The sequence below is a fragment of the Onychomys torridus genome, chromosome 10 (genome assembly GCF_903995425.1).
Source record: "Onychomys torridus chromosome 10, mOncTor1.1, whole genome shotgun sequence".
In the NCBI taxonomy this organism is placed as follows: Eukaryota; Metazoa; Chordata; class Mammalia; order Rodentia; family Cricetidae; genus Onychomys; species Onychomys torridus.
In genome coordinates this window covers 82873280-82898390 of record NC_050452.1, presented here as the reverse complement: position 1 = coordinate 82898390, position 25111 = coordinate 82873280, and the positions used below count along the sequence as shown (strand labels likewise).

At 42.0% G+C, this 25111-nt stretch overlaps 1 protein-coding gene across 1 annotated transcript in view; it reads left to right on the top strand.

The window, feature by feature from the left end:
• Window positions 1–888: 888 nt before the first annotated feature.
• Window positions 889–25111, top strand: part of Mrpl1 (mitochondrial ribosomal protein L1) — a 58508-nt gene continuing 34285 nt past the window's right edge. The window contains exons 1-5 of the mRNA XM_036201077.1: window positions 889–968; window positions 8733–8847; window positions 19796–20060; window positions 23760–23843; window positions 24969–25040. Of these exons, the coding sequence (XP_036056970.1) occupies window positions 938–968; window positions 8733–8847; window positions 19796–20060; window positions 23760–23843; window positions 24969–25040 (567 nt within the window). The 5' untranslated portion in view covers window positions 889–937. The remainder of the gene's footprint in view (window positions 969–8732; window positions 8848–19795; window positions 20061–23759; window positions 23844–24968; window positions 25041–25111) is intronic.

Below are 25111 nucleotides of genomic sequence, written 5' to 3'. Positions count from 1 at the left end.
GGAATTGATTTAATTAGTGATCAGACTTGTTTTAGGAAACCACGTGGGCAGCTGTGACATAATGGATGTCTCTTTTTTTGGGGAAGGGGGCGGGTAGGGTTAAGAATAACCTGTGCATGAGTCTCTGATCTTCTCTGATCTTTTGAATACTAGATGTAAACAAACAAGCAAAAAACAAGAACCAAAACAAAACCCTAGACTTGTTTCCTAAACGGTAAACACTACGCTGCTCGCTTGGTCCTAGCGGCACAGCTTGCCAGCAGCCGGGAGCAGTGAAACAGATTGTTGAAAGATTAACGTTGGTCTGGCGGTGTGTTGAAAGTGGGTTAGTAAGTGGGACCTCCTGGCTGGCCTTGGGTGGAGAAGTTTGGCGGATTGTTTTCTCTTTGCTGTCAAGAGGATCGAACTCACAGCCTCGCACTAGCTAGCTCCGCGCACTATCGCCTAGCAACGTGCATTAAGAAAGAAGAAAGAAAGAAAGAAAGAAAGAAAGAAAGAAAGAAAGAAAGAAAGAAAGAAAGAGAAAAAAAAAACTCAGCAAGGCTGAAAATTTAGCGGAGGAAGCTTGGGATACGCCAGGTTTTTCAAGACTAGGCAGAGAACTAAGTTCCCCCTGTTTAAATGATGGTTCTGAATACATCAGCAAAAGAAAAAGAAAAAATAAGAAGGAATGAATAATTACAGAATTTCCAACAAAGCCATTTTTTTCCCTGAAGGCTGTAAAGCTTTTGTGCCTTAACTACAAAACGGAGTCCCCGCCTGGGGAACCGACAGGAACGCCGCCACGAAGGCACTTAAGCCAGGTCACTCTCCGCCCTGTTCCTCTGCTCCTACCAACACCGTCCCCCTTTGCCGGCTTCCGAGCGGAACCTTTTTCACCCGGCGGTGCAGTTGAACCGCGGGACCAATTTCGTCAACACTATCCGGAATTGTCAACATGGCGGCCGCCATAAGATGCCTCAGTAGAGGTAAGACAGCCAGTGTTCCTGCGTGGACAACGGGTTTAGAACTGCGTCTCCTGTTGCAGCAGGGTACACGCCAGAATCTGGCGGGCACGGGTCAGCTCTAGGTACTCGAAATGCCTCCATGCTCGTTCTGGGCTCCATAGACCAGAGGGTCATTACTGCTTACAAGCGACCCTCAACTCAACGCACGGTTTCTCTCTTGGAGCTGGACCCTCTGAGGGTGAAATGGGAGGAGAAATACAATGACAGTCCTTTCAGTCAGCGGTGAGGAGTACAAGGCAGGCTTCTGTCCTGTGTCGGGGCTAGCGGGTGCGTTCAGTTTGATAAGTGAGTCCTGAAAATGGGAAAGTGGTATATAAAGGGATTTACATCTGTAAACATCCGAACCTAGGAGTGTTTGTTGCCGCTTTGTGAATACAGGTGATTCCAGTTCTTAAATTTACAGAAGTTATCTAATTTAGGTCATGTTTATCATTTGGAGACTAATTCTGCAGTGTTTCTTGTTCAGTGACAACTGAAGTCCCGTTGGTTGGAATGACAGGCCCTTTAGTACCTGTCTTTCTTTTCTTTCTTTCTTTTTTAAGGACAATGATTATTAATATCGCTATCCAATTAAATTAGGTCTTTAAGTGGATGAAACAGCCTTCATCACTCCGTTTTAAGGGGAAGAAAAGAAGCCAATCCCATTGGGCACGTGGCTAAATTCTCAGAGGAAGAACTGCAGCTTGTGATTTGTTTTGTGGCCATGGGTACAGAATCTAGGACATACATACCCAGACATGCTAGGTAAATCTACCAGTGAGCCACACACCCTGGGATCTCTCTAATATTCCTTACAAATGCTGTATCGATTTTTTTCTTTGAACTTCTCTCAGGTAAGTTCAGTGTCAAGACCAGCTTCCTTATTTAGGATAGTTTTTCAAGTTAGGGGTGACAAGATCACAACACACCCTGGTGAGTACTAAATAAACCAGAATATGTTATTACTGAATAGAGATTGAGGGCATTACCCTCATGTGTGATAGAAATCACATTAGACAGAATTGCAGAAGCCGGGTTGGGGATTTAGCTCAGTGGTAGAGCGTTTGCTTAGCAAGCACAAGGCCCTGGGTTCAATCCTCAGCTCAAAAGAAAAAAAAAAAAAAAAAAAAAAAGAATTGCAGAAGCCAAGGAAAGAACTGAAGATTTATTTTTTTTGTTACTTTTTCTTCTCTTAACTTCCAGGATACTTACCAATTTTATTACTATTCTACTTGACATTCCTTCTGATATTAATTGGTTGGTTCTTCTCTCTAGTATGTTTCCTTGTAGTTTCCCAAGATCCAGGATTCCATTCTTCACTCCCATCTCTTCTGTATCCAGTATCATTCTTTTTTCTTTTTTGGTTTTTCAAGACAGGGTTTCTCTGTGTAGCTTTGTGCCTTTCCTGGCACTCACTTGGTAGACCAGGCTGGCCTTGAACTCACAGAGATCCACCTGGCTCTGCCTCCCAAGTGCTGGGATTAAAGGCGTGCACCACCACTGCCTGGCCCAGTATCATTCTTTTAGTTTGGATTCACACCTTTAGTGGCCTCATGCAGCTGTTTTAGGTTTATCTCTATGTTTTAATGGCTATCAAATATTTATCTGCAGTTGGGACCTCTTTCCTGACGTTCAGTCTTATATTTATTTGAAAATCCTAGAGCTATTTGTGTATAACTTAAGGATACATGCATGTTTAGAATCAAACTTACAGTCATAGCCTGCAGCTTTCTCTATCCCCTCTGATGAAAGCCGTATGCCTTCAGTTGTCCCGACCACGACCTCTTAATATCTTTGACTTGTCTCTTCCTCACACTTCATGTTAAGTAGTTTGTGTGTTCCCCAATATGTCATGCACCTTAATAAATTTATCTGGGTCAGAGAACAGAACAGCCACTAGCCAGACACAGAGGCCAGAAAATGGTGGCACTCACACCTTTAATCCTAGCATGCCAGAGGCAGAGATCCACCTGGATCTCTGTGAGTTCAAGGCCACACTGGTAACAAGAGCCTTTAATCCCAGGAAGTGAGGGCAGAAAGCAGAAAGGTATGTAAGGCTTGAAGATCAGAAACTAGAAACTTTTGGCTGGTTAAGCTTTCAGGCTTTCCAGAAGCAGTTTAGCTGGGATCTATTTGGATGAAGACACAGAGGCTTCCAATCTGAGGAAACAGGATCAGCTGAGGAATTGCTGAGGTGAGGAAGCTGTGGCTTGTTCTGCTTCTCTGATCTTCCAGCATTCACCCCAATACCTTGCTCCAGGTTTGATTTTATTAATAAGACCTTTTAAGATTCGTGCTACAGTAGTTGACAAATCCTGTTTGCTTTGTTCTCAAATTGATCCAGCCTGTTTGGTGGTGGTGGTGGTGGTGGTGGTGGTGGTGGTGGTGGTGTGTGTGTTGGGGGGGCATTTTTGGAGACAAGGTCTTGCTTTGTGGTCCTGACTGGCTTTGTTTTGTACTCACTAACTGGCCCAACTAACTGGCTTTGAACTTGAGAAAGTCCTTTTGCCTCAGCCTCCTATATGCTGTTAACCTAGACTCTTGACTTCTCATGGTAACACTCTGTCTTCTTCTAAGTCACCACCATTTCTCACCTGGATTTCTCTGTGTCCTACTCTTAAGTAGTAAATTGGTCCTTTAAAATCTTAAGCTGGTGTGTGTGTGTGTGTGTGTGTGTGTGTGTGTGTGTGTATATAGAAGTGGCTCCGCAATTAAGAGTATTTGCTGTTCTTCTAGAGGACCTGGGCTTGATTCCTAATATCCACATGGTGGCCTGTAACTATGTTCCAGTTCTAGTTGATCCTACCCCCTCTTCTGACCTCTTAGGGCAAAATATCCATACACATAAGATAAAAATTTAATAAATAAAATCAAAGAAAAAAACTTAAGCTGATTGCAGTGGTACATGCTGCTATGCCCAACATTTGGGAGGCAAATTTAGCAGGATTAGTGCAAGTTTGTGGCCAACCTGGACTACATAGTGAGTTCTAGGCCATGCAGGACTGTAGTCTGAGACTCTTTTTCTGGGCTCTTAATTAATATTTATAAAGGGAACTTAACCATATTACTCGTATGCTCAGAGCTCTGAAAAGCTTCCCCCATGTCCCTACAATGGCCTATAACTGCACTGTCCAACAAGTTTATTCACTACTGAGTACTTCAGATATGGCTAATATGAATTCAGGGTGTCGTATACACTGTAAGTTTTTTTTTTTTTTTTCATATGTATGTGTGCACATGGAGGCCAGATGTTGATGTCAGCTGTTTTCTACCAATCACTGTCCAGTGTATTTATTGAGGCAGGGTTTGTCACTGGACCTGGAGCTTGTGGATTCCCACCTTGTCCTGAGAAGCTCCTCACTGGAGTGTTGGGACTATGGGACAAGAGGTGGAGGGGTGTTGCACTAAGCTTATCCAGCTTTCATGTGGGTGCAGAAATCTGAATCTTAGTACTCATGTTTACATGGCAAGAACTTTGTCTACAAGCTGTCTCTCCAGGCCCACCTTTACTTTAAAAATGCAAACTGCATTTTTATCTTCTTTTATCCTGCTGTCCTCCTCCCTATATTTATTGGTCTTGTCTCCCCCTAACCAGAAACGTAAGCTCCATGAGAAGAGGGATTTTTGTGTTGTGTTCACTAATGTGAACAAAAGCATGGCCAGCACACATTTCATTGATACATTCATTGCTGAATGACTAATGGTAGATTATTTTTAAAAGCCTTCTCCAGTGAGAGTGGGTTTGCGTTGTATATACCATTTCACCGTGTGGTTCACATAGCAAGACTTTTTTGTATGAAATTCCTAAGGTAGCAAAGAACACAGTGTGCTCGGGTAACGGAAAGAAGCTAAGAGTATCTGAAATATGGTGAGCGTGTGGGAGAGTGGTGTTAGATGAAGCTCACTAGATAGGGTTAGAACAGCTCGTTCAGTTCTTGGTAAGAATTTGCTTGTTCGCTGAGCTATGGTTATTTAAGGCCATGGTGTGATGTGCATTTAAGAATGATCCTTGTCAAAAGTAGATGATAGGACAAGTTGGAGACTATTATAGTAATTCATGAGGTAGATAGTGGGGGCCTGTCTACAGTGTTTATTTGAGGGTGCAAAGACTTTGATGAGATGCTCTGAGAGAAGGTGAAGTTTAGAGAGGAGGGTGAGGAAACAGTCTAGGACAGATCTCTTGGGACTGCTAACCTTTCAGTATCTACTAAAGAGATGGAATAGTCTATCTCCTTGCGAAAGGATGGGAGTGGAGGAGATTTTAAAGAATGAATGTATTGTCAGGTATGTTGAGTAGTTGAGGAAACTCTGTGGACTGTTTTGTCTGGTGGCAAATGAGGTGATCTATGTGAAGTGAATGAGTGGGCTAAGACAGATGACACATTGTTGACTAAGGGTTTGGAAACAGAGATAGAGGTCTAGCAGGGCATCTAATGTAGTGATACGATTGTAATTTGGCTTTGCTTAGTCTGTAGCAGTTTGATTACTGTTGAAATTTTAAATTTCTGGTTTTTACTATAGGGGATTCTAAGTAGTGGTTCTGTCACTGGCTTTTTTGGTTCCATGTGTTTGTGAATCTCAGTGTATAGCAGTTTGTTTATTTTTATAGTTGTAGGGCTTTCTGTTACAGGACAGTGTCTACCCAGTCTGTGATAGAGAAATGCTTGAGTTCATCTCTGTAGTTCTGTACCTCGAAACAGTCTTCTGGTTGTTTTTGTACATGTCTCTTAAAGCACATGAACAGCGTACTTGTCTGGAGGTGGACTGTTGCACCACTGTGATGTGCTTGCTAGGCTCCATTGGGTAATTCCACATTGCTTCCCAGAACGGTGTTCTAGTTCACACTCTTATCTGCAGTGCATAAAATCTTCCTGTATTTGATATGGTAAGTGACTTAATTTCCTTGAGGTTTCTTAATCTGGTGTATGTAGAACAATGATACTTAGATTATCTAATTTATAAATTGTATGTCCACAATAAAATCAAATACTACTTTCTTGATTAAATTTTGTGGGGGAAAAAAAAACAATAATTGAGACAAGGTCAAACTCCCACGTGTTGGGATAATAGGGGTCTCCAGCATGTCCGTTATTAAAAGTATTGTGAGTTGCATTGAACTTAGTGATTTGTTTGTTTGACATGCTACTGTAATCTTTATGTGGTTGCAGACTGTAATAGGTCTGCTGACCACTCTTTAAGTAGTGCTGTTGGCAGATGTTGTATGGAGTTTTAAATTTGTATTTACCTGATTACTAATGAAGTAATACTCAGTGGACATCTTTTACACTATTGTATGTCCTTTTCAGTTTGAGGCCTTTTAATCCCTTTTGCACATTTTTCAATTGTGTTGTCTTTTGTAGTCAAGGAGTCAGGTGACTCCTTTGTCAACTGAACATGTTGCAAATATAGTCTACCCATTTGGGGTCTATCTTTTCACTTTATGTGTGTGTAGGAGTGTGTATGTGTGCACCTATGTGTGCACACATGTAGTGTATTATTTCTCTTGAGTTACCCATCTTTTTTTGAAATGGGGTCTCTCACTAGGACCTGGAGTGTGTTAATCAGTCTAGACTGGCTGGCCAGTGAGTCACAGGAATCAGCCTCCTCTTTTTAGGAATCACAGTGTTTTACATGTGTGTGTTGGGGGCTGAACACAGGTTCTCATGCTTGCATGGAGAGCACTTTGCCAATAGTGAGGCATCTCCACAGCCTCAGTTTTTAATTTTTAAAAAGTGTATTTGATAAACACTTCAACCTTTTAAACAATACAACCACTTTTTATTTAGCGCCCTTGGTCTTGTTTCTGAAACCATTCTTCCCTTAACAGTTATAAAGACATTTCCCTCTAGTCTGAAAGGCTTTTAAGTATTACTGTTCACCTGTGAGTGGGCTGCTGCTGCTGCTGTTGTTTTCCTTTGTACTGGGGACTTGGATGAGTTTATTGTCAAGCCATTTTTTTGTCTTCCTAATCTGTCTTTCTGTATTTGTGCCACTACCAATATGTAGAACCATCATAACTTTTCTTTTTTTTTCAAGACAGTATTTTTCTGTGTAGTTTTGGACCCTGTCCTGGATCTCACTCTGTAGACCAGGCTGTTCTCGAACTCACAGAGAGCCTGCCTCCCAAATGCTGGGATTAAAGGCGTGTGACACCACCGCCTGGCTTCATCATAACTTTATAACATCTCTTAAATCATTTTTTAACTTAGCTTACAAAGAAATGGTTTTCGTTTATATTTCCATACATACACAATTATACTTGGCTCTTTCTTTTCATTTCCTACACTACCCTCTCTCCTCCCTGCCCTTCGTATAACATGTCGTTATCTGGTAGGGCAAAATTCCCACTTTGTTCTGATTTTAGAAGAATTCAGACAACTCTGTGAATGTATCACCTTTAAAAATGAATAAATAAAGTAGAATCTATTTAAAAAATTTAGGGGTACATATGTACATACTCTCTGTTAATAAAAGTAAATCTATTGAGCTTAAATTAGATTAAGGTAAAAATAGGTGGAGAGGGTGTAAGGCTCATGCCTGTAAGCACATGTTGCCTATAGTTCCATCCAGCCTGGGCCATACTTAATGAGTTCTAGGTCAGGCTAATCAACTGTGAGCTCGTGTCTCAAAAACAAAACCAAATAAGTGATTAGAAGTTACTAGATATCAGACACCTCTGCTTGCTTTTAGTTTCTCTGAGTGTGATTTCTGTATTTTATCTTTCCTTTTATTGGTACCGCTTATGGAATGCAGGGCCTTGCACATGCTAGGCCAGGAACTACCACTAAGCTACACCCTATCTCTATTACTGGATATTTTATGTCTGTGTATATGTGTTTTTGTGTTTGCATTCATGTGGAGGATGGATGCATATGTGCATTAACAGTGTAGAGGTCAGAGGACAACCTTGGGTAGTTCCTTAGACACCTACCACCTTTTGTTTGAGTGTGGTTGATATATTGTGTACCCCAATAAACTTATCTGGGGTCAGAGAACAGAACAGCCATAATATTAAACATAGAGGTTAGGCAGTGGTAGCACACGCCTTTAATCCTTGCATTCCAGAGGCAGAGATCCATCTGGGCCACACTGGAAACAGCCAGGCATGGTGACTCATGCCTTTAATTCCAGGAAGTGATGGCAGGAAGCAGAAAGGTATATAAGGCATGAAAACCAGGAACTAGAATCTGGTTAGGCTTTTAGGCTTTTGAGCAATAGTTCAGCTGAGATCTATTTGGATAAGGACTCAGAGCCAGTCAGTCTGAGGAAACAGGATCAGCTGAGGAACTGGCGAGGTGAGGTGGCTGTGGCTTGTTCTGCTTCTCTGATCTTCCAGCATTCACCCCCATACCAGGCTTCAGGTTTGTTTTATTAATAAGACATTTTAAGATTCGTGATACAGTTTGAGATATGGTCTCTTAGTGGCCTGGAACTTCACCACAGGTCAGGCTAGCCCACAAGCTTCCAGGGACCTGCTTCATGGCATCTCACTGTTCCTGGGGTTGTAGGCATATGCCACCACACCCAGCTTTTCTAGAGAGATCCAAACTCAGGTTCTCTTGCTTTTGAGGCAGCCCCTATTATTACATGTTAAAAAAAATCCCAGCCCCTATTCTTATACTTTTAAAAAGTGGTTAAGAATCACAAAATATCAGTTGCTTTTGTTTTGAAAATAAATACTGATTTTTAGAATGTAAAAATGTATGAATCTGATGATTAATGTTATATATTTTTTTTCCTTCTAAGTCTTGAGACAACATCAAAGGCATTGTCTTTCCAAGACAGCTTACCAGGCTCCTCCTTACCCTTGCTCTGAGAATGTTCTCTGGACTCACAGACATTTTGCTGCTGCTGCTACAAAGTAAGTATTTTTTTTTTAGTTGCTTCCTTTACTGTTAAAATTCTGATTAAAAAACGTAGTTCTATAAAGATTGATAGTTGCAGAGGTTCATTGTCTATTCTCCTTTGTCCTTAATGTTCTGAAGGAAGGATAAGACTTAATAATAGCAGCATTTATGAGCATCTCAAGCTAATCACTCACCACTGTCCTTTTAAGCTATTGTGTTATGTTCATTTGAAGAGAAGGAAATCAAGGCACTGACAGTGTCTCGGTTTTGTTCCTCATTACTGTAAAATTCCATGACAGAAGCAGCTGAGGAGGGGAGGGTTTATTGGACGGACAGTTCCGAGTCCCAGCCCATCATTGCGGGGTAATCGAGGCGTCGAGAACCTGAAGCAGCAGCTGGCACCCGCGGTCTGTAGCAGAGAGTGAGTGTGGGTTCTCTTTGCTTCTGTGCTCCTCATTTTCATTCAGTTGGCCCAGCCCAGGGCCAGGGTGAGTCTGCCTACCCCAGGTCACTCACTCAGCATTACTGCAGATTCCTCTAGACTCTTCCCAAGTGACTTTAGATGATTTCCAGTTGACAGTTAAACTAACCATCACAATGAGATCATAGAGCCAGTCCAGAGCAGAGGACCAGCACATGTCAGAATAAGGATTGGAACTGAAGGAAATTAGTTCTGAAACTTTTTTTTCTACTCTTTAAATGATATTTTCTCCATGTTGCTTTTTTTTTTTTTTTTGTTTTTTTTTTTAGTTTTTTTTTTTTTAGTTTTTTTGAGACAGGGTTTCTCTGTGTAGCTTTGCGCCTTTCCTGGCACTCGCTTTGGAGACCAGGCTGGCTTTGAACTCACAAAGATCCACCTGCCTCTGCCTCCCGAGTGCTAGGATTAAAGGCGTGCGCCACCAACACCTGGCTTCCATGTTGCTTTTTATAATTAGGCGTTATAGGATTACCAGTACTGGAATTACATGTTGGAATTTCAGATTTTTAATGTTTGTTGTGTTATGTAGAAATGCACATGCATACATATACATATGTATTTATAATTTTTTTGTGTAGACTTTCAACATATGGAAGTATAAAGGGATGAAATTTATTCTCACAGCTTCTGATTACCGAGAGTAAAAAGCTGGCTTTGTATGGAGTTAGAGCTCAGCATTTTTCTTCATTGAACTGAATGAAGGAGGGGACTGAAAGGCAAATGTTGGCAGAGCTCTTGGACTTAAGGCTCATGCCATCTGGTTGTTGGGCATAACGCTAATTGGTTTTCTCCCAAGGATATTGATGTTAATGAAGTGTAACTCAGTACCATCTTTTTCTGAATGTCTTTTTCCCTAATGCCACTGTTTCTGTAGTTGAAAGAAATGGCCGAGGGAATACTAATTAAATGCTAAAGAGCTGTAGGAGATTACCAGTTAAAACTTACAGAATTCTTATGCAATTATTAATAGCATATTACTAATAATTATTGTCATAATTGAACACATTTCATATACTTGTTCATTTAATCTTCTTACCAGTTATGAAGTACAGGTTCTATGATGAGCGTTTCTCAGATGGAAGAATGGAAGCCCAAAGATTGAATTTTATGTGGATGCTAGGAATCTGAATTTCAGTACTCATGAGCAACATAACCCAGAACTAGTTTAGAGCAGCCCAGCCCAGAGCTTGGCAGCGTGGGTGTGTTGGAGGGGGACTTACTGTCTAACTTCAGAACTGTTTCTGTCATGACCAGCCTCAAAGTCGAACCAGTGGCTTTGGAGGGTAGTAGGGTCTGTCAAATACAGTTCAAGCTACAGAATCTTCCTTTTCAATGAATTTGGTAGGGTACAAACCTTAGATTATGTGATTTCCAAAATGAAAACTGAAGTGTAGGAAATTTTAGAGAAATTTGTAAATTTCCAGTTGTTTAACATAATCTTACTTTTATAAACTTAGCCAAAGTAGTGTCTATGCTAGGGCACTACACAAGATGTTGATGTGACTATGAGCAGGCACCTGTCTTGTTGTTCTGCCCTGGAGTGGTTTAAAATAAACCGACAGTAACATAAAACATGGCCTTTTGTCTTTAAAGGAGTTACTTTAAATGAGTTAGTTCCTGATAAGCAATTAAAGATGCATAAGGTTTAGATAGTGAAAAGTAGGTAGCTTTTCTGCCCTTGTGTTTAGCCATTGAGTGATAACGGTATATGCATTTTTTTTTTTTTTTTTTTTTCTCGAGACAGGGTTTCTCTGTAGCTTTGGAGGCTGTCCTGGAACTCGCTCTGTAGACCAGAATGGCCTCGAACTCACAGAGATCCACCTGCCTCTGCCTCTCGAGTGCTAGGATTACAGGCGTGTGCCACCACTGCCCGGCTTGGTATATGCATTTTTAACTATGTACTTCTTGTTGTTTGTATAAGTGGTGGTGCATGGAGCGAGCATCTTACGTTGTGGGAATAGATTAATATGATGCTACCTAGTTATTTTAACTATATAATATTTAGATGTATAAATCTACTATAATTTATGTAATTTAACTTTCTAATATTTCATTAATATAAGTGACCCTATACTGAATAACTATGTAAAATTCATGTATCTTATGTATAATGGAGGTATTTGAAGTGTAAGCTCTGAGAAGTAAAATTCTTTGGTTAGAAGATGGATATATTTTCAATTTTGATGGATAATCCAAAATTACCTTGTTTGTATTGGTTCAGTGATAGAGTACTTGCGGAGCATGTAGAAGGCCCTGGATTCCTTCTCCACTGCCAAAAGGAAAAAGGAAAAAAAGAAAGAAACAGCTGTCCATTTGTAACCTTGCTAGCAAGTATTATTAGAACGTATTTCTTTATATTTAGCGTAGCCAACTCTCTATCTTCTCTAGTTTCATAGGTAATCAATAGAATTGTGGTTTTTAACATGATTCAGAGCCATTTCTTCTTTTTGATTTTACTGAGTAAATTTTTGTTCTCAGGTTTTGTTATCAATGAGTTGGACTCTACTATATCGTAAATTAGCATAGATCTGTGCTATAACTTCCCTTTAATTATGGCTATCATACTGTAGGAATGGCGCAGGTATGCTAGGATTGCTGCTGGAAGTGAAGTTCTGCCTGAGGGAGGGTAGGGCGACAAGTATTTGAGCTGAGTCCTGGAGGTTAGTTTTGCAGGAGCATTAGGAAAAAGGTGTGTCCGTGGTGCCAGGGCATGGAGGTAAATGACGTGAACGTAAATGCAGTCTGATAGTAAGGGCTTAATATGGATGCCTGCAGAGCTGGCAGAAATTAGTTAGGAAGGAGGCTTTTGGGGTGTACAGGCAAGGAGCAACAGCAACAGCCCTTCCTTTTGGTGCTAGGCATGAAATCTAGGGCCTTACACAAGCTAGGCACCGTCTCTGTCACTGAGCTGTGTCCCTGCACCGTCCTTTGGGTGTGAGTGTGCCTGGATTCTGATTTTGTTGTGAGAAGCTGGAGGAGTTCAGGTTGTACCAGTTTATGTCCTACCCAGCGGTGAATGGAGAGTGTCCACTTTCCCACTTTAGGAGGTATCAGTTTTTGCGAATCTTTAGGGAATTTCTCATGTACATCATTTGTCTATTCTTCTAGTGGGCTGTTTGTCTTTTTATTTCTGCTATGTGCAGGTATTTATTAGCTTATCACTTTAAGAACATTTAAAACACTTTTGTTTATCCTCTAGAAAATTCATATTTATGTCATCCCCAATTTTTACTCTAGTACAGTTTGATGCTTTTCATTGCCCTAAAAAGCATAACATAAGAAATATGCCCACTTTAGAAAGATAGGAAAACCTGTCCTAAGGTTGATGAGTGACTTGATTGTGTTCGAGATGGTAGTTGGGATCTTTGTTTTTAGTGATTGACTTCAGAGGCGCGACCTGAGGCACGGTGCTGCTGCTTCTCTTCCTTGTCCCTGCTCTGCTCCGTCTGAGGCCAGCGCTGACTGTCCTGCGTAGAAGAGTCAAGGCTGAAGCAAATGGACTGTACACACAAGCATGCGTGTCTTTGAATGTGTTGTGTTGAGCCAGTGTGGTCAAGGGCTGAGCTAGGCTTTGGTTTTGTGGTCTCCATGGTTACCACCAGCCAAAATCTCTGTACCGTTACTTCGTGCTCGGCGTGGGGGTGGTTGCTGGGTTGTTCTTGGTGGTGTTCTTGGTTCTGTTTCCCACTGTGCAGCTGCAGCTCACAGGGCCTGTCCTCCCCAGCAGTGGCTGTGGCCTGTCAGTCAGTGCTGGCCTGGCTGGAAAGGGTGGAAATGGCAGTCTCTGCCGGCTGATTCCTTCCGATTTAGGATTCGGGAGGCCCACTGAGGCCGCGCTTTGGAGAGAGGCCTTTGAGCACACCCTCCTTTCCCCCTGTGTCCGTACCTGCAGCAGGCTGTGGGGGAAGTTCCAGCCCGTCTGGGTAGACAGTAGACTGAGCCCTGTATTGTTTCCTGCCTTGGCTCTAGAACTCTAGGAGGAAGTTTTGTGAGTTTTCTTCCCTGCTACCAGAGGCAGTGGGTGTTTGCCCAGGCCTCTTCCCCCAGCCTGCACCCCCTCGGGAGGCTCTCTGGTCTCCAGCCTGCTGCACTCTTCCCTGGGAGCATCCATGGAGGTGTGTGGAAAAGGCCATGAAAGTATGAATTCCTTTGTTCCTGAGGAGTTACATGGCCACACTAGCCTCTCAGGTTTGTCTTCTTACCTGCTTTCCTTTCTCTGGAGAGACATGGTAAGAGTGTGGAGGGACTGATTCTCCTTGGAGTTGAGGCTGCTGGGCTGCCTGCATGGTCGGCTGTGTCCTCAGCTCTGTGGTGGGGTCAGGAAAAGTTGGGAATTTTCCTCGCCTCTGTTCTCCAAGCCAGTGCTCTTTCCAGCTTTCCCAGTTGAAGTGGAGCAGAACTGCATTTAGTTGAAAAGGATGAATAAATCACTATTAGAGATGTTGGTGCATTTATCTCATATTAGCCTCAAGCATTATTTAGTTCAAGTTAGTTTTACAAAACAAACAAACAAAAAAACCCACTTCAATATAAAAGATTCTTTGCTTTTGAAATACTTGGATTGCTCTCTTGGGGTCACAGATTTTCAAGTCCCGAAGTGAACTTTATAATAGCACTGTTTTTTCTTGTCTTGTGTGATTGGGTCTGACCATTGATTACTTTTCTTTCCATGTTTCTGTTGGAGGACAGATGTGCAGGGTGAAAGTTATTAGCTGAGTCCAGTCTCTGGTTACTCCTTTAATCTGTGTGGTTTAGTTGCCCAGGGAACTGTAGATAATTCTGTTCTCTTGATGCAGACTGCCAGGTGCCCTGCCCTTCCCCTCCCTTCCAGCCTGATTTATATGGATCTGAAAGTCACTGCTCTTAAGCGCTTCGATAGTCTTACCTAACTGCATGCACAACGAAGTTCTTCTTACTGTGATTCTTTTGAGTAGAGACAGATGGCTTTGGGGGGCTGTGGAAACAAAGCAGTGGTCTGTGAGGTTAGTTTGTACCCTATTACTGAAGGATTTTGTTTAATTGCGTTTTGCTTTTTTTATTAATGCATTTTCCTTCCACTTCCCTTTCGTGGTGGTAGAGATGGAAATCAGGACCTTGGGTGACCAAATACTTTGTTCCCAGAACAAATGAGAAAGGGTCATATTGTATGGCTTAGGCTGGACTGCACCTGGCTGTATAGCTTAGGTTGGCTTTGAACTCAAGGTCTCCCTCCCAAGTGCTGGGATTGTAAGCTTATGCTACAGTGCCAGTTTCCCAAGACTCTCGTTTGTTCTAGACTGTAATGATGTCTTACTAGGCTTTAGTTTTCCTAGAGCACTGTCCCACTTGAAACCTAAAAATGTTTACAATGAACAGCTCAAATATTTTATGAGTATTTAACCATCATAATCTCATTTATCAGACTTTTTGGGGCTTCACAAATATTTATAATTACAAAAAAAGAAGTCACTTCATCCTCTGGAGATTTCATATGATTTGCATATTAAATAATTGGAAATTTAGCTGTGAAATCAAGATTTTATTTAATGTAAATTTGAAGGCTTTGTTTAGAACCTTTGTTTATTTTAAATAGAATACTTTCTTCCTAAACAGGCTCTCTGGTCTGTTGTTGGCTTTGTTACTTCATTAGTAAATAGAAGATTAAAATGTAGTTTCTCCCACTGGGGAGGCATCAGAATTTAGTAGGTACCAGCAGAGCTACTGAGTCACGGCACATCCTTCCACTTGGGTACTTGCTTAAACTTGCTGTCAGCAGTCTGAAAGGATGCCTGCACCATTCAAACAAAGATTATCATAGTTTGCCAGTGTGTTCAGTTGCTTATTAGTGGGGAGGATACTGTTATTAGTGGTGATAATAGGATTTGTTGAGTGCTAAGTAAGAATAAGAATGGAATTTCATGTTAGATTGGTTTTGAGATTAAAACATTTTTATTATTTCTTTCACATATATTTTATGTGGAAGAGGACTTATTTATTTTCTGTTACTACCATAACAGATTACCACAAACTTTGGGGCTGGAAACACCATGATTTCTGTTTTGTACTTCACTAGTTCGGAGTCCGACATGGAGCATGCGGACTAACTGAGGTGTTGGCGGTGCTTTCTGGAGCTGTAAGCAGATCACCCCCGTCTGCAGGGCACTCCTCCCATTCCGTGCCCTGCATGCTTTCCCTCCACCCTAAAGCATGGCAGGCTTCATGCAGTCCTGCTTGAATTTCTCTGTCAGCTCCAGCTCCGTCTGATCTAACTGGGAGAGTTCTCACTTTAAGGGTTTATGTGATTGGACTCGTGTTGATAATTTGGACAATCTCTCCTTTTTAAGGTCTTCAACCTAGTCCCATGCGAAACCTCCTTTGTCACGTGTATCATGACATGGATGTCTCCTGGGGGTGTATTTGTTCTTTCTCTCATTTCAGTTACAGAAGGCAACCTAAGCGGGGAGGTTTACTTTGGCTCCTGGTTTGAGGGTACAGTGCAGCCTGGTAGGGAGGCGTGGTGGTAGGGGCATCCTCTGAGTGTGGTGGGAGGAGTGGGAGGTGGTTGTTCACATCTGGGTGGATGAGCAAGAAACAGGGCTGAGCTAGCCACATCAAGACCTCTCCCATGGAGACCCACTCAATCCAGCTGGGTTCCACCTCCTAAAGGGTCCCCTAGATAGGGACCCACTATTCAAACACATGAGCCTGCAGGGGGCATTTGAAATATGAGCCACATCAGTGGTCACTATTCTGTCTACATAGAACACAGGTATCTTTCTAAAATAATGGTTTACTAATTTAAAACTTTGGATAAATGTTGAAAATCATATCACCTCTAGTTTTGTTTTCTTAGCTCTAAACTCTTATCTTCATTTCCTCTTTGACATATTTCCTAGGTATTTTGTAAGCACTCAGTAGCTTTGCCATGCAGCAAACCTCCCCAGAATTACTCATCACTGCACACACATCTGGGTGAGTGACCCAGGCTGGGTAGTCTGATGACCTTCTAGACTTGCTATGCTGCCATGTTTGCAGGTCAGCTGAGCACACTGTCTAATCTAGCCTGGGGTTTTGTGGGGCCAGCTCTGGTCCATGTGTCTCTCATGCTCCTATCTTGGACTTGTGTTTATGAAAAACGACAGAAATAAAAACATTAATGTGGAAACATAGGAAGCCTCTTCTGGCTTAAACTTAGAGCAGGGAAACTGTCACTTCTTTATTCTGTCAGCCACAATTAGTCACATTGCTAAATCAGCAGACTGGGAAATGCATTCTGTTCCTTGGGGCGTTGGCTAGAAAGAGAAGAAGTAAAGGGCACTTAAACTGTTGGGCACTGAGCACATCCCTGTGACTACCTGCTTCTCCAGAGAACTGCCTCGTGGTTTTTCTCCGGCTCTTAGGTAATGATACACTATTCCTTCCACACCTGGTTCCTCAAGCCTAACCCACAAGAGGTGTTTCAAACTGTTCTTTCTGTTCCTCGTCTTCTGTATTTACCTTGCAAACATTTTTCTATTCTATCGTCTTTTCAGCCTTATTAGTATTTATTCAGCCTTGGCCATCCTTGAGAAGAAAGAGAGGACATACCCTTTTGCTTCGCACTCCATCCCTTCAGGTCCATCTCTTCTGTTGCAGCTGGGATGCTCTACAGTTTGAAATTCACATGTCATTCTTCCTCACTGGCTTCTCTTTGCCTCTAAAACAGGCAAATTGTGATCCGGAGTTTCCAACCTACCTCTTTGGTTTCTGTATTACTCCTTGAGTTCTGGAGTTGCAAACTGTGTCTAGATCTGGTTTACTATCTATTTTTGTATAGTTGATGAAGCTAAAAGGGATTTTTATTTTACTTATTTTAATTTGTGTGTGCTCATGTTTGCATATGTGTAGGTCAGAGATGATCATCAGGTGTCATGCCTCAGGAGCCGTCCATCTTGTTTTTTGAAACAGAATGTCTCACTGGGCCCTCATCGGAGTGAACTGATTAGGCTAAGCTGGCTAGCCAGTGAGCTCCAGGCATATTCTAGTCTCTGCCTCCTCAGCACTGGGATTAGAATTGCATGCACCACATCTGGTTTTTTAATGTGTGTTTTTGGGGACTAAGCTCAGGTCCCCATGTTTATGTGAAAGGCACTTTACTAATTTTCTCTCCATTCTAATTTTTATGTATTTCAGTATTTGTGACACATAAGAATTAGCAATTCAAATCCAGTGTCTATAAATAAAGTTTTATTGGAACTTAGCTGTGCTTATCCATTTATGGATTTTCTACAGCTGCTTTTGCAGTAGCAGTGTTGAATCATGGCAGTGGAGACTACATGACTCATAAAGCTAAAGCATTTACTTTCTGATCCTTCACAGACAAAAATTTGTCAACTTTTACTGTCACCACATAGAATTTACAGTGGCCCCGTCACATACCACTTTATTTTGTGGCTTAATACTTTTTATTCTGTTCTTTGCCAAGCTGTTTTCCCCCTTTGGCTTCATTAAGATATATTTCATATACAGCACAATTCAGGTATTTAAAATATGTAGCTCAGTAGGTTTTTGTTATATACCTAGAGTTGTGTGAGCATTACCACAATATTTTACTTGGAATATTTTCATTACTCTTCCAGATATTCTCTTTAATGTCCACCTCCCTCACCCCCCTTCTCCCATTCATGATATTTTGTATAAATGGAATAATTTGTGTTGTTTTGTGACTGTTTTCTCTCACTATATAATAAAGAAACTACACTATTAATGTGTCTGTATGATGTTTTTCAGGTTAATACATGTTGTAGCATGAGTCAAGTCCTTGGTTCTTTTTGTTCTTGATTAATATTCTATTATAGTCTCTTCAGCATGTAGACAAGGACTTTCTGAAAAGGACTCCAGCAGCATAGGCAGTCAATCCAAGAGCTGACAAGTGGGCTTGCACGAAATTCAAAAGCTTCTGTATACATTGCAAAGGGAAAAATCACCAGAATGAAAAGACAGCCCATAGAACAGGACAAAAGTCTTTGTCAGCTATGTATCAGACAGGGGAATCAATATTTAGAATCTATAAAGAACTCAAACAAATAAAACACAAAAATTATACAGTCAATAAATGGGCTAATGAATTGAGCAGACAGTTTTCAGAAGAAATATTTATGACCAATACTTGACAAAATTTTCAGCATTCTTAACCATCTGAGAAGTTCAAATTAAAACTGCTTTGAGGACTGGCAAGATGGCTCAGTGGGTAAAGGTACCTGTCATGAGGTCTGACAAATCAGAATTCCTGGAGTCCACATGGCAGAAAGAACCGACTACCAGAAGTTGTCTGACCTCCATATATGTGTCATGCACACCAACACACATACTACAACAACAACAACAACAAACAAACAAACAAACAAACCATATAATAAAAAATATAAAACTTCTTTGAGAGTCTATCTCACTCCAGTCAGAAAGCAAATGTCACCAATGCTGGAGGGCTCTAGGAAAGGAGACAGATGTAGACACTACGGAAGTTAGTGTGCAGATTCCTCAAAACACTGAAAATTAAACTATCATAGGATCAACTGTACTGCTCCTCAGTATTTACCCAAAGGGATCTTAAATCAACACAGTAGAGACTCATGCACACCTGTCTGTGTTTGTTGGTGCACTAACTCACCATGGCTAAGATGTGACATCAGCCAACTTGTCTATCAACAGATGAATGGGTAAAACAAAATGTGGTACATATCCACCATGGAACTGATTTCAGCCATAAAAAAGGTGTTGTGACAGCTGCAGGAAAATGTGTTCGTTTTGTTAAATTAAAATGTGATCAGTGTGTTAAAGAGAGGGTAATGGAAGGCATGTGACACAAGAGCAGGAGGGATGGGACCAGCAGAGGGGAAGGAGGGGTGACAGAGCAGCATAGGAAGGTGATGGCTAACTAGAAAATAGAGTGACATATCTGTGTGAGACGACATCGAAGCTCATCACTTTGTATGCTAACTTGAAGAAGGAATAGGAGCCTTCCCTCATGGTGTAATGTCACATTTCATGTTCTCATTCAGCAGATGAGGCTGATATGAATAATACCATTAGGAATATTTGTGTACCAGTTCATGTATGGAAAGTTCTTTTGGGTGTATATGAGGACTATTTTTTTTATCCCTCCATAACTGATTGTGGGGTCATGTCTTTTGCAACTCTTCCCTAACTTCCTAGGTTGGGCTAAGGGTCTTCATAAGACCCTGCCAAGAGCCTTGTAATATTTAACACAGTATGTTGAAAGTATCTCTTTACACGTATGATTCCTGTGCTCCTTTGGAAAACAGCAACACTGCTTCCTTCACCATGTACTGATTCTAAACAGTTCAAGTTCATTGGTATTTGTTAAGTTAGAGAATCTGTGAAGCAGTCAGTACCTTGAGTTAAACTGTCTTCTGTAGCTTTCTGTCTCATATAAGTCGACCTTTTAGAAAAGGTCTCCTTGAATACATTCTGATATAACTGACCTTCATGTATCTTGTTTTAAGGCCAACGAGGAAAATTAAGAAAGAAGGAAAAGACAAGGAAAAGATGTCAGATGAAAAAGCAGATGATATAGAAAAGATAAAGTCATACACCTACATGGAAAGTGATCCTGAAGATGATGTCTATTTAAAACGCTTGTACCCGAGGCGGATCTATGAGGTGGAGAAAGCTGTTGACTTACTTAAGAAGTTTCAGGTTCTGGACTTTACCAATCCAAAGCAAGGCGTTTATCTTGATTTAACATTAGATATGGCATTGGGGAAAAAGGTACGTAGACTTGCATTTATTAAAGTAGATACATGAATTGATGTTTTTAAATTTTAAAATTCTGGGTAGGGGTAGAGGACATATGATTTGAAAGTTGAAGTGGGGGTCCTGGGGGTGCAAAGGTTTACACAAAGATGGAGGTAGTGAAGGGGGAGCGTTGGTGGAAAGAACAACCGAGGATGTATCCAAAAGCCCATAACTAAACTGGCTACTTCATGTAAGCTAATTTATAAGTCAAGTTCAAAATTCCTTCTTAACAATAATTGTAGAAAGTCTGATGGCCTTTATATTTTAGCATGAAAGATATATTACTTGCCCGGTATAAAATACGTTGAAATTGTGCTGGGAAGTTGGACTTCCTTCCATGGATTCCTTGTTTTGTCTTTTTATATTTCAGCATGCTTACTTTTATTATAAATGCATAACATGTTCAGTTCATATAGCGCCATTCGAGATTAAATATGATGATAGGTATAAAAGCTTAGTCAGCATCACCGGAAACTTCCTGCAGGCCAGCCAGCGACTTTAATTTTGTAGTCCTGTCAGGAAGTTGGGGTACAGATATGGACTATTTGGCTGAAAGGCATAGAGAAAAAAGAGTTAAGAAAGAACTGAACCAAGGCTTGGGTCATTTCTTAGATGTTGTTTATTTGAAATCAACCATGTTAAAAATTTTTATTTTGTATATTACTTAGTGTTAATTCTTCATTTGAAAAGTTTTTATATTACCTTTCCTCAACTAGTTATTAGTGTGGTTCCTAGCAGTGTCTTGGAGGACGTCAGGTATCACTTTGAGTATGGAATCCACATACAGACTGACGAAAATAGCGATGTGGCCTTCGGCTTATGGCTGCCTCAGTGCCAGGACCTGAGCCGGCCTTGAGTGTTGTCATTGTGGGAGCAGTCTGCTGCCCTTGATGTTAACGCTGCTCGTCAGGCATCTGTGTAGCACTGGGGACTACTGAAGTCACATGTCACAGGTTAATAGAAAAGGGGTGCCAGTCAATACAAGTAGGTTGGATGGCTGATATAAAGTATATTTAACTTTACGCCTTCTGGTCTGAAAATTCCCCAGGAGGCTGTTGCTACCTGAAAAATTTTTTTTTCTAAAAATAGAATCTTTTCGTCGATTTTATCAGAGGAACAGTCCCTTTTCTCTTCTGCCAAGCCTATGTTGGGCCTGGAACCCGTTTCATATGAAATCTCCCTCGGAGATCTGATCCTCAGATCTAGATAGGTCCTTCATCAAAATGACTGAAGAGATTCATTAAGGGATTTCTACTTGTATGGTGTCTCAAATGATGCCATTGTGTATTTCGGACTTTTCAGTTCGCTTCCGAAATATATCTGAAAGTGATGGTGATGTAGGTGACGGTAACATAGGGCCACTGAGAAGAGCCGTGCCGCTGCGGCTTTCTGTTGTAGATGTGGGGTTTATATTTACAGTTGCCTACAGCCATGCTGTACATTGAGGGTCAACTACTGAGCACGTCAGTTGGATATTATCTCTGTTTAGGATGTCGGGCTATTTTCATCATCCTCCTTGAGTCAGAAATACATCTAAAAATTTAATTCAGGGTAGCAAACATCTGTTGACATTCAGGAAATGGAAACCAGGCTTCCATTTATTCCATGATTTTTTTGATATCTAGAGAGGAACAGATAAGAATACATATCCCAATATTTGAGAAACTGATAAATGATTTAGATAGAAACCACATGTACTGAGGTCTGGAGCTAGCAAGAGAGATTTAGATTCTTCTTAGTTTTTAAAATAAAACCCGATAATGTCTTGAGCTTTAAATTCTAATCAGAGAATAGTTTGGGCTGCATGAGAGGAGTTCCAGCAGATTGGAAGAACTGATGACACAGGAGTTGAGTGTGCTGGTGCATACCTGTGTCCCCAGCACTGGGGAAGAACTGATGACACAGGAGTTGAGTGTGCTGGTGCATACCTGTGTCCCCAGCACTGGGGAAGAACTGATGACACAGGAGTTGAGTGTGCTGGTGCATGCCTGTGTCCCCAGCACTGGGGAAGAACTGATGACACAGGAGTTGAGTGTGCTGGTGCATGCCTGTGTCCCCAGCACTAGGGAAGAACTGATGACACAGGAGTTGAGTGTGCTGGTGCATGCCTGTGTCCCCAGCACTGGGGAAGAACTGATGACACAGGAGTTGAGTGTGCTGGTGCATACCTGTGTCCCCAGCACTGGGGAAGAACTGATGACACAGGAGTTGAGTGTGCTGGTGCATACCTGTGTCCCCAGCACTAGGGAAGAACTGATGACACAGGAGTTGAGTGTGCTGGTGCATACCTGTGTCCCCAGCACTGGGGAAGAACTGATGACACAGGAGTTGAGTGTGCTGGTGCATGCCTGTGTCCCCAGCACTGGGGAAGATCTGACACAGGAGTTGAGTGTGCTGGTGCATGCCTGTGTCCCCAGCACTGGGGAAGAACTGACACAGGAGTTGAGTGTGTTAGTGCATGCCTGTGTCCCCAGCACTCGGGAAGAACTGACACAGGAGTTGAGTGTGTTAATGCATGCCTGTGTCCCCAGCACTGGGGAAAATCTGACACAGGAGTTGAGTGTGCTGGTGCATGCCTGTGTCCCCAGCACTGGGGAAGATCTGACACAGGAGTGAGTGTGTTAGTGCATGCCTGTGTCCCCAGCACTCGGGAAGAACTGACACAGGAGTTGAGTGTGTTAATGCATGCCTGTGTCCCCAGCACTGGGGAAAATCTGACACAGGAGTTGAGTGTGTTAATGCATGCCTGTGTCCCCAGCACTGGGGAAGATCTGACACAGGAGTTGAGTGTGTTAGTGCATGCCTGTGTTCCCAGCACTGGGGAAGATCTGATGACACAGGAGTTGAGTGTGCTGGTGCATACCTGTGTCCCCAGCACTGGGGAAGAACTGATGACACAGGAGTTGAGTGTGCTGGTGCATGCCTGTGTCCCCAGCACTGGGGAAGATCTGACACAGGAGTTGAGTGTGCTGGTGCATGCCTGTGTCCCCAGCACTCGGGAAGAACTGACACAGGAGTTGAGTGTGTTAGTGCATGCCTGTGTCCCCAGCACTCGGGAAGAACTGACACAGGAGTTGAGTGTGTTAATGCATGCCTGTGTCCCCAGCACTGGGGAAAATCTGACACAGGAGTTGAGTGTGCTGGTGCATGCCTGTGTCCCCAGCACTGGGGAAGAACTGACACAGGAGTTGAGTGTGTTAGTGCATGCCTGTGTCCCCAGCACTCGGGAAGAACTGACACAGGAATTGAGTGTGTTAATGCATGCCTGTGTCCCCAGCACTGGGGAAGATCTGATACAGGAGTTGAGTGTGCTGGTGCATGCCTGTGTCCCCAGCACTGGGGAAGAACTGACACAGGAGTTGAGTGTGTTAGTGCATGCCTGTGTTCCCAGCACTGGGGAAGATCTGATACAGGAATTGAGTGTGTTAGTACATGCCTGTGTTCCCAGCACTGGGGAAGATCTGATACAGGAGTTGAGTGTGTTAGTGCATGCCTGTGTCCCCAGCACTGGGGAAGCTGAGGCCGCAGAAAGACCCTCTCTGTCCTGCCAGTGAACCAACCAACCAAAACACTTTGAAAAGGAAAAACACAGCAGTTTTGTTGTTTATGGCATCCGGAAGATGATAGGAAAGATGAACTTTGTGTAATTATTTTTCCCCTTTGTGTGTTTAGAAAAAGGTGGAACCTTTTGCTAGTGTTATCAGCTTACCCTACCCTTTTGCTTCAGAAATCAACAGAGTTGCTGTATTTACAGGGGTAAGTAACTTTGTCAATAATCTTATAATTTAATTGTTAAGAAAGTATTACTATCAATGAAGGGAGTAATGGATTATACTTAGAGAGAAATTCAGTAGTCACACCATTCCGTTGAAGCTCAAGCATGACTTATTGAGGATGTGCCACTAGTTTGAGAAGGAGATGGATATGGAATTCCTGCCGCCAATGGGGCCCACCACAGCAGGGGCGTTCCAAAGAACCTAAAGAGAGATGTGGGCTGTGTCATGGTCTCCAGCTTCTTCTCAAGGCCCCGGGACACCGCGGTTGTTTCACACAGCAGTGACCACTGAGCGTGGTCACAGAGCCGGCAGGCAAGCACAGGACAGGTGTGGAGTGCAGCTCGGCCGGCTTCTGGGCTGTCGACATTTGTTTACAGTGTACGGATGTGTTTGCCTAGTTGTTCTTCCATAATGGAGACTTTACATTTTCCTTGGAGGGAGGAATCTGCGGCCTTCCCAGTAGGTGGGGACTAGAGTTGTCGAGTGTCACAGTGCTGCCGTGACCAAGGCAGTGAAATGTTCCCAGAAAACAGAGAGAGAAGTGGGACATACAGAAGAAAAGTCACAAACACTGTTTTTCTTGGAAGTTTTCTTTTGAAATCTCATGGCTAAATTTTAGTTTTTTAAATTTTTAAAAAAAATTTTTTTCTCCTCATATCAGTTTTATAAAATGTAAGTTAGTAAAACTAGCCATATTTTAAGTTTTTGCTTCTGAAGGGTGTATATATTAATAGAACCAGAGGCCTGCCACTTGCTACGTTCTTTTTGTTTGTTTGTTGAGTCAGGGTCTCTACGCAGTCCTGGCTGTACCAGGCTGGCCTCGAACTCAGAGATCCGCCTGCCTCCGCCTCCTGGGTACTGGGATTAAAGGTGTGGGCCACCACTCCAGACACTTGCTAGGTTCTTTATATGATGTCAAATACCCCAGTGACATACAAACTGAAGGTTTTTCAGAATGTAGTGTATCTGATGCAATAATTGAAAATTGATGGCATTTTCAATTAGAAATTAAAAACAATTTTGATTTGAATTGGTATTTCCGATAGTTATTGGCAATATAATGAATTTGTTTTAAAGTGATGTTCAACCTGTTGTGCTTTGGTAGAATGCCTCAGAGATTAAAATAGCGGAAGAGAGTGGAGCTGCGTTTGCAGGAGGAGTGGATCTGGTTAAGAAGGTATTGTGTTTATGTTCATTGATTGTAAACATTGTTCTGATAGGTCTGTCTCCTGAAATTCATTTGTTTTG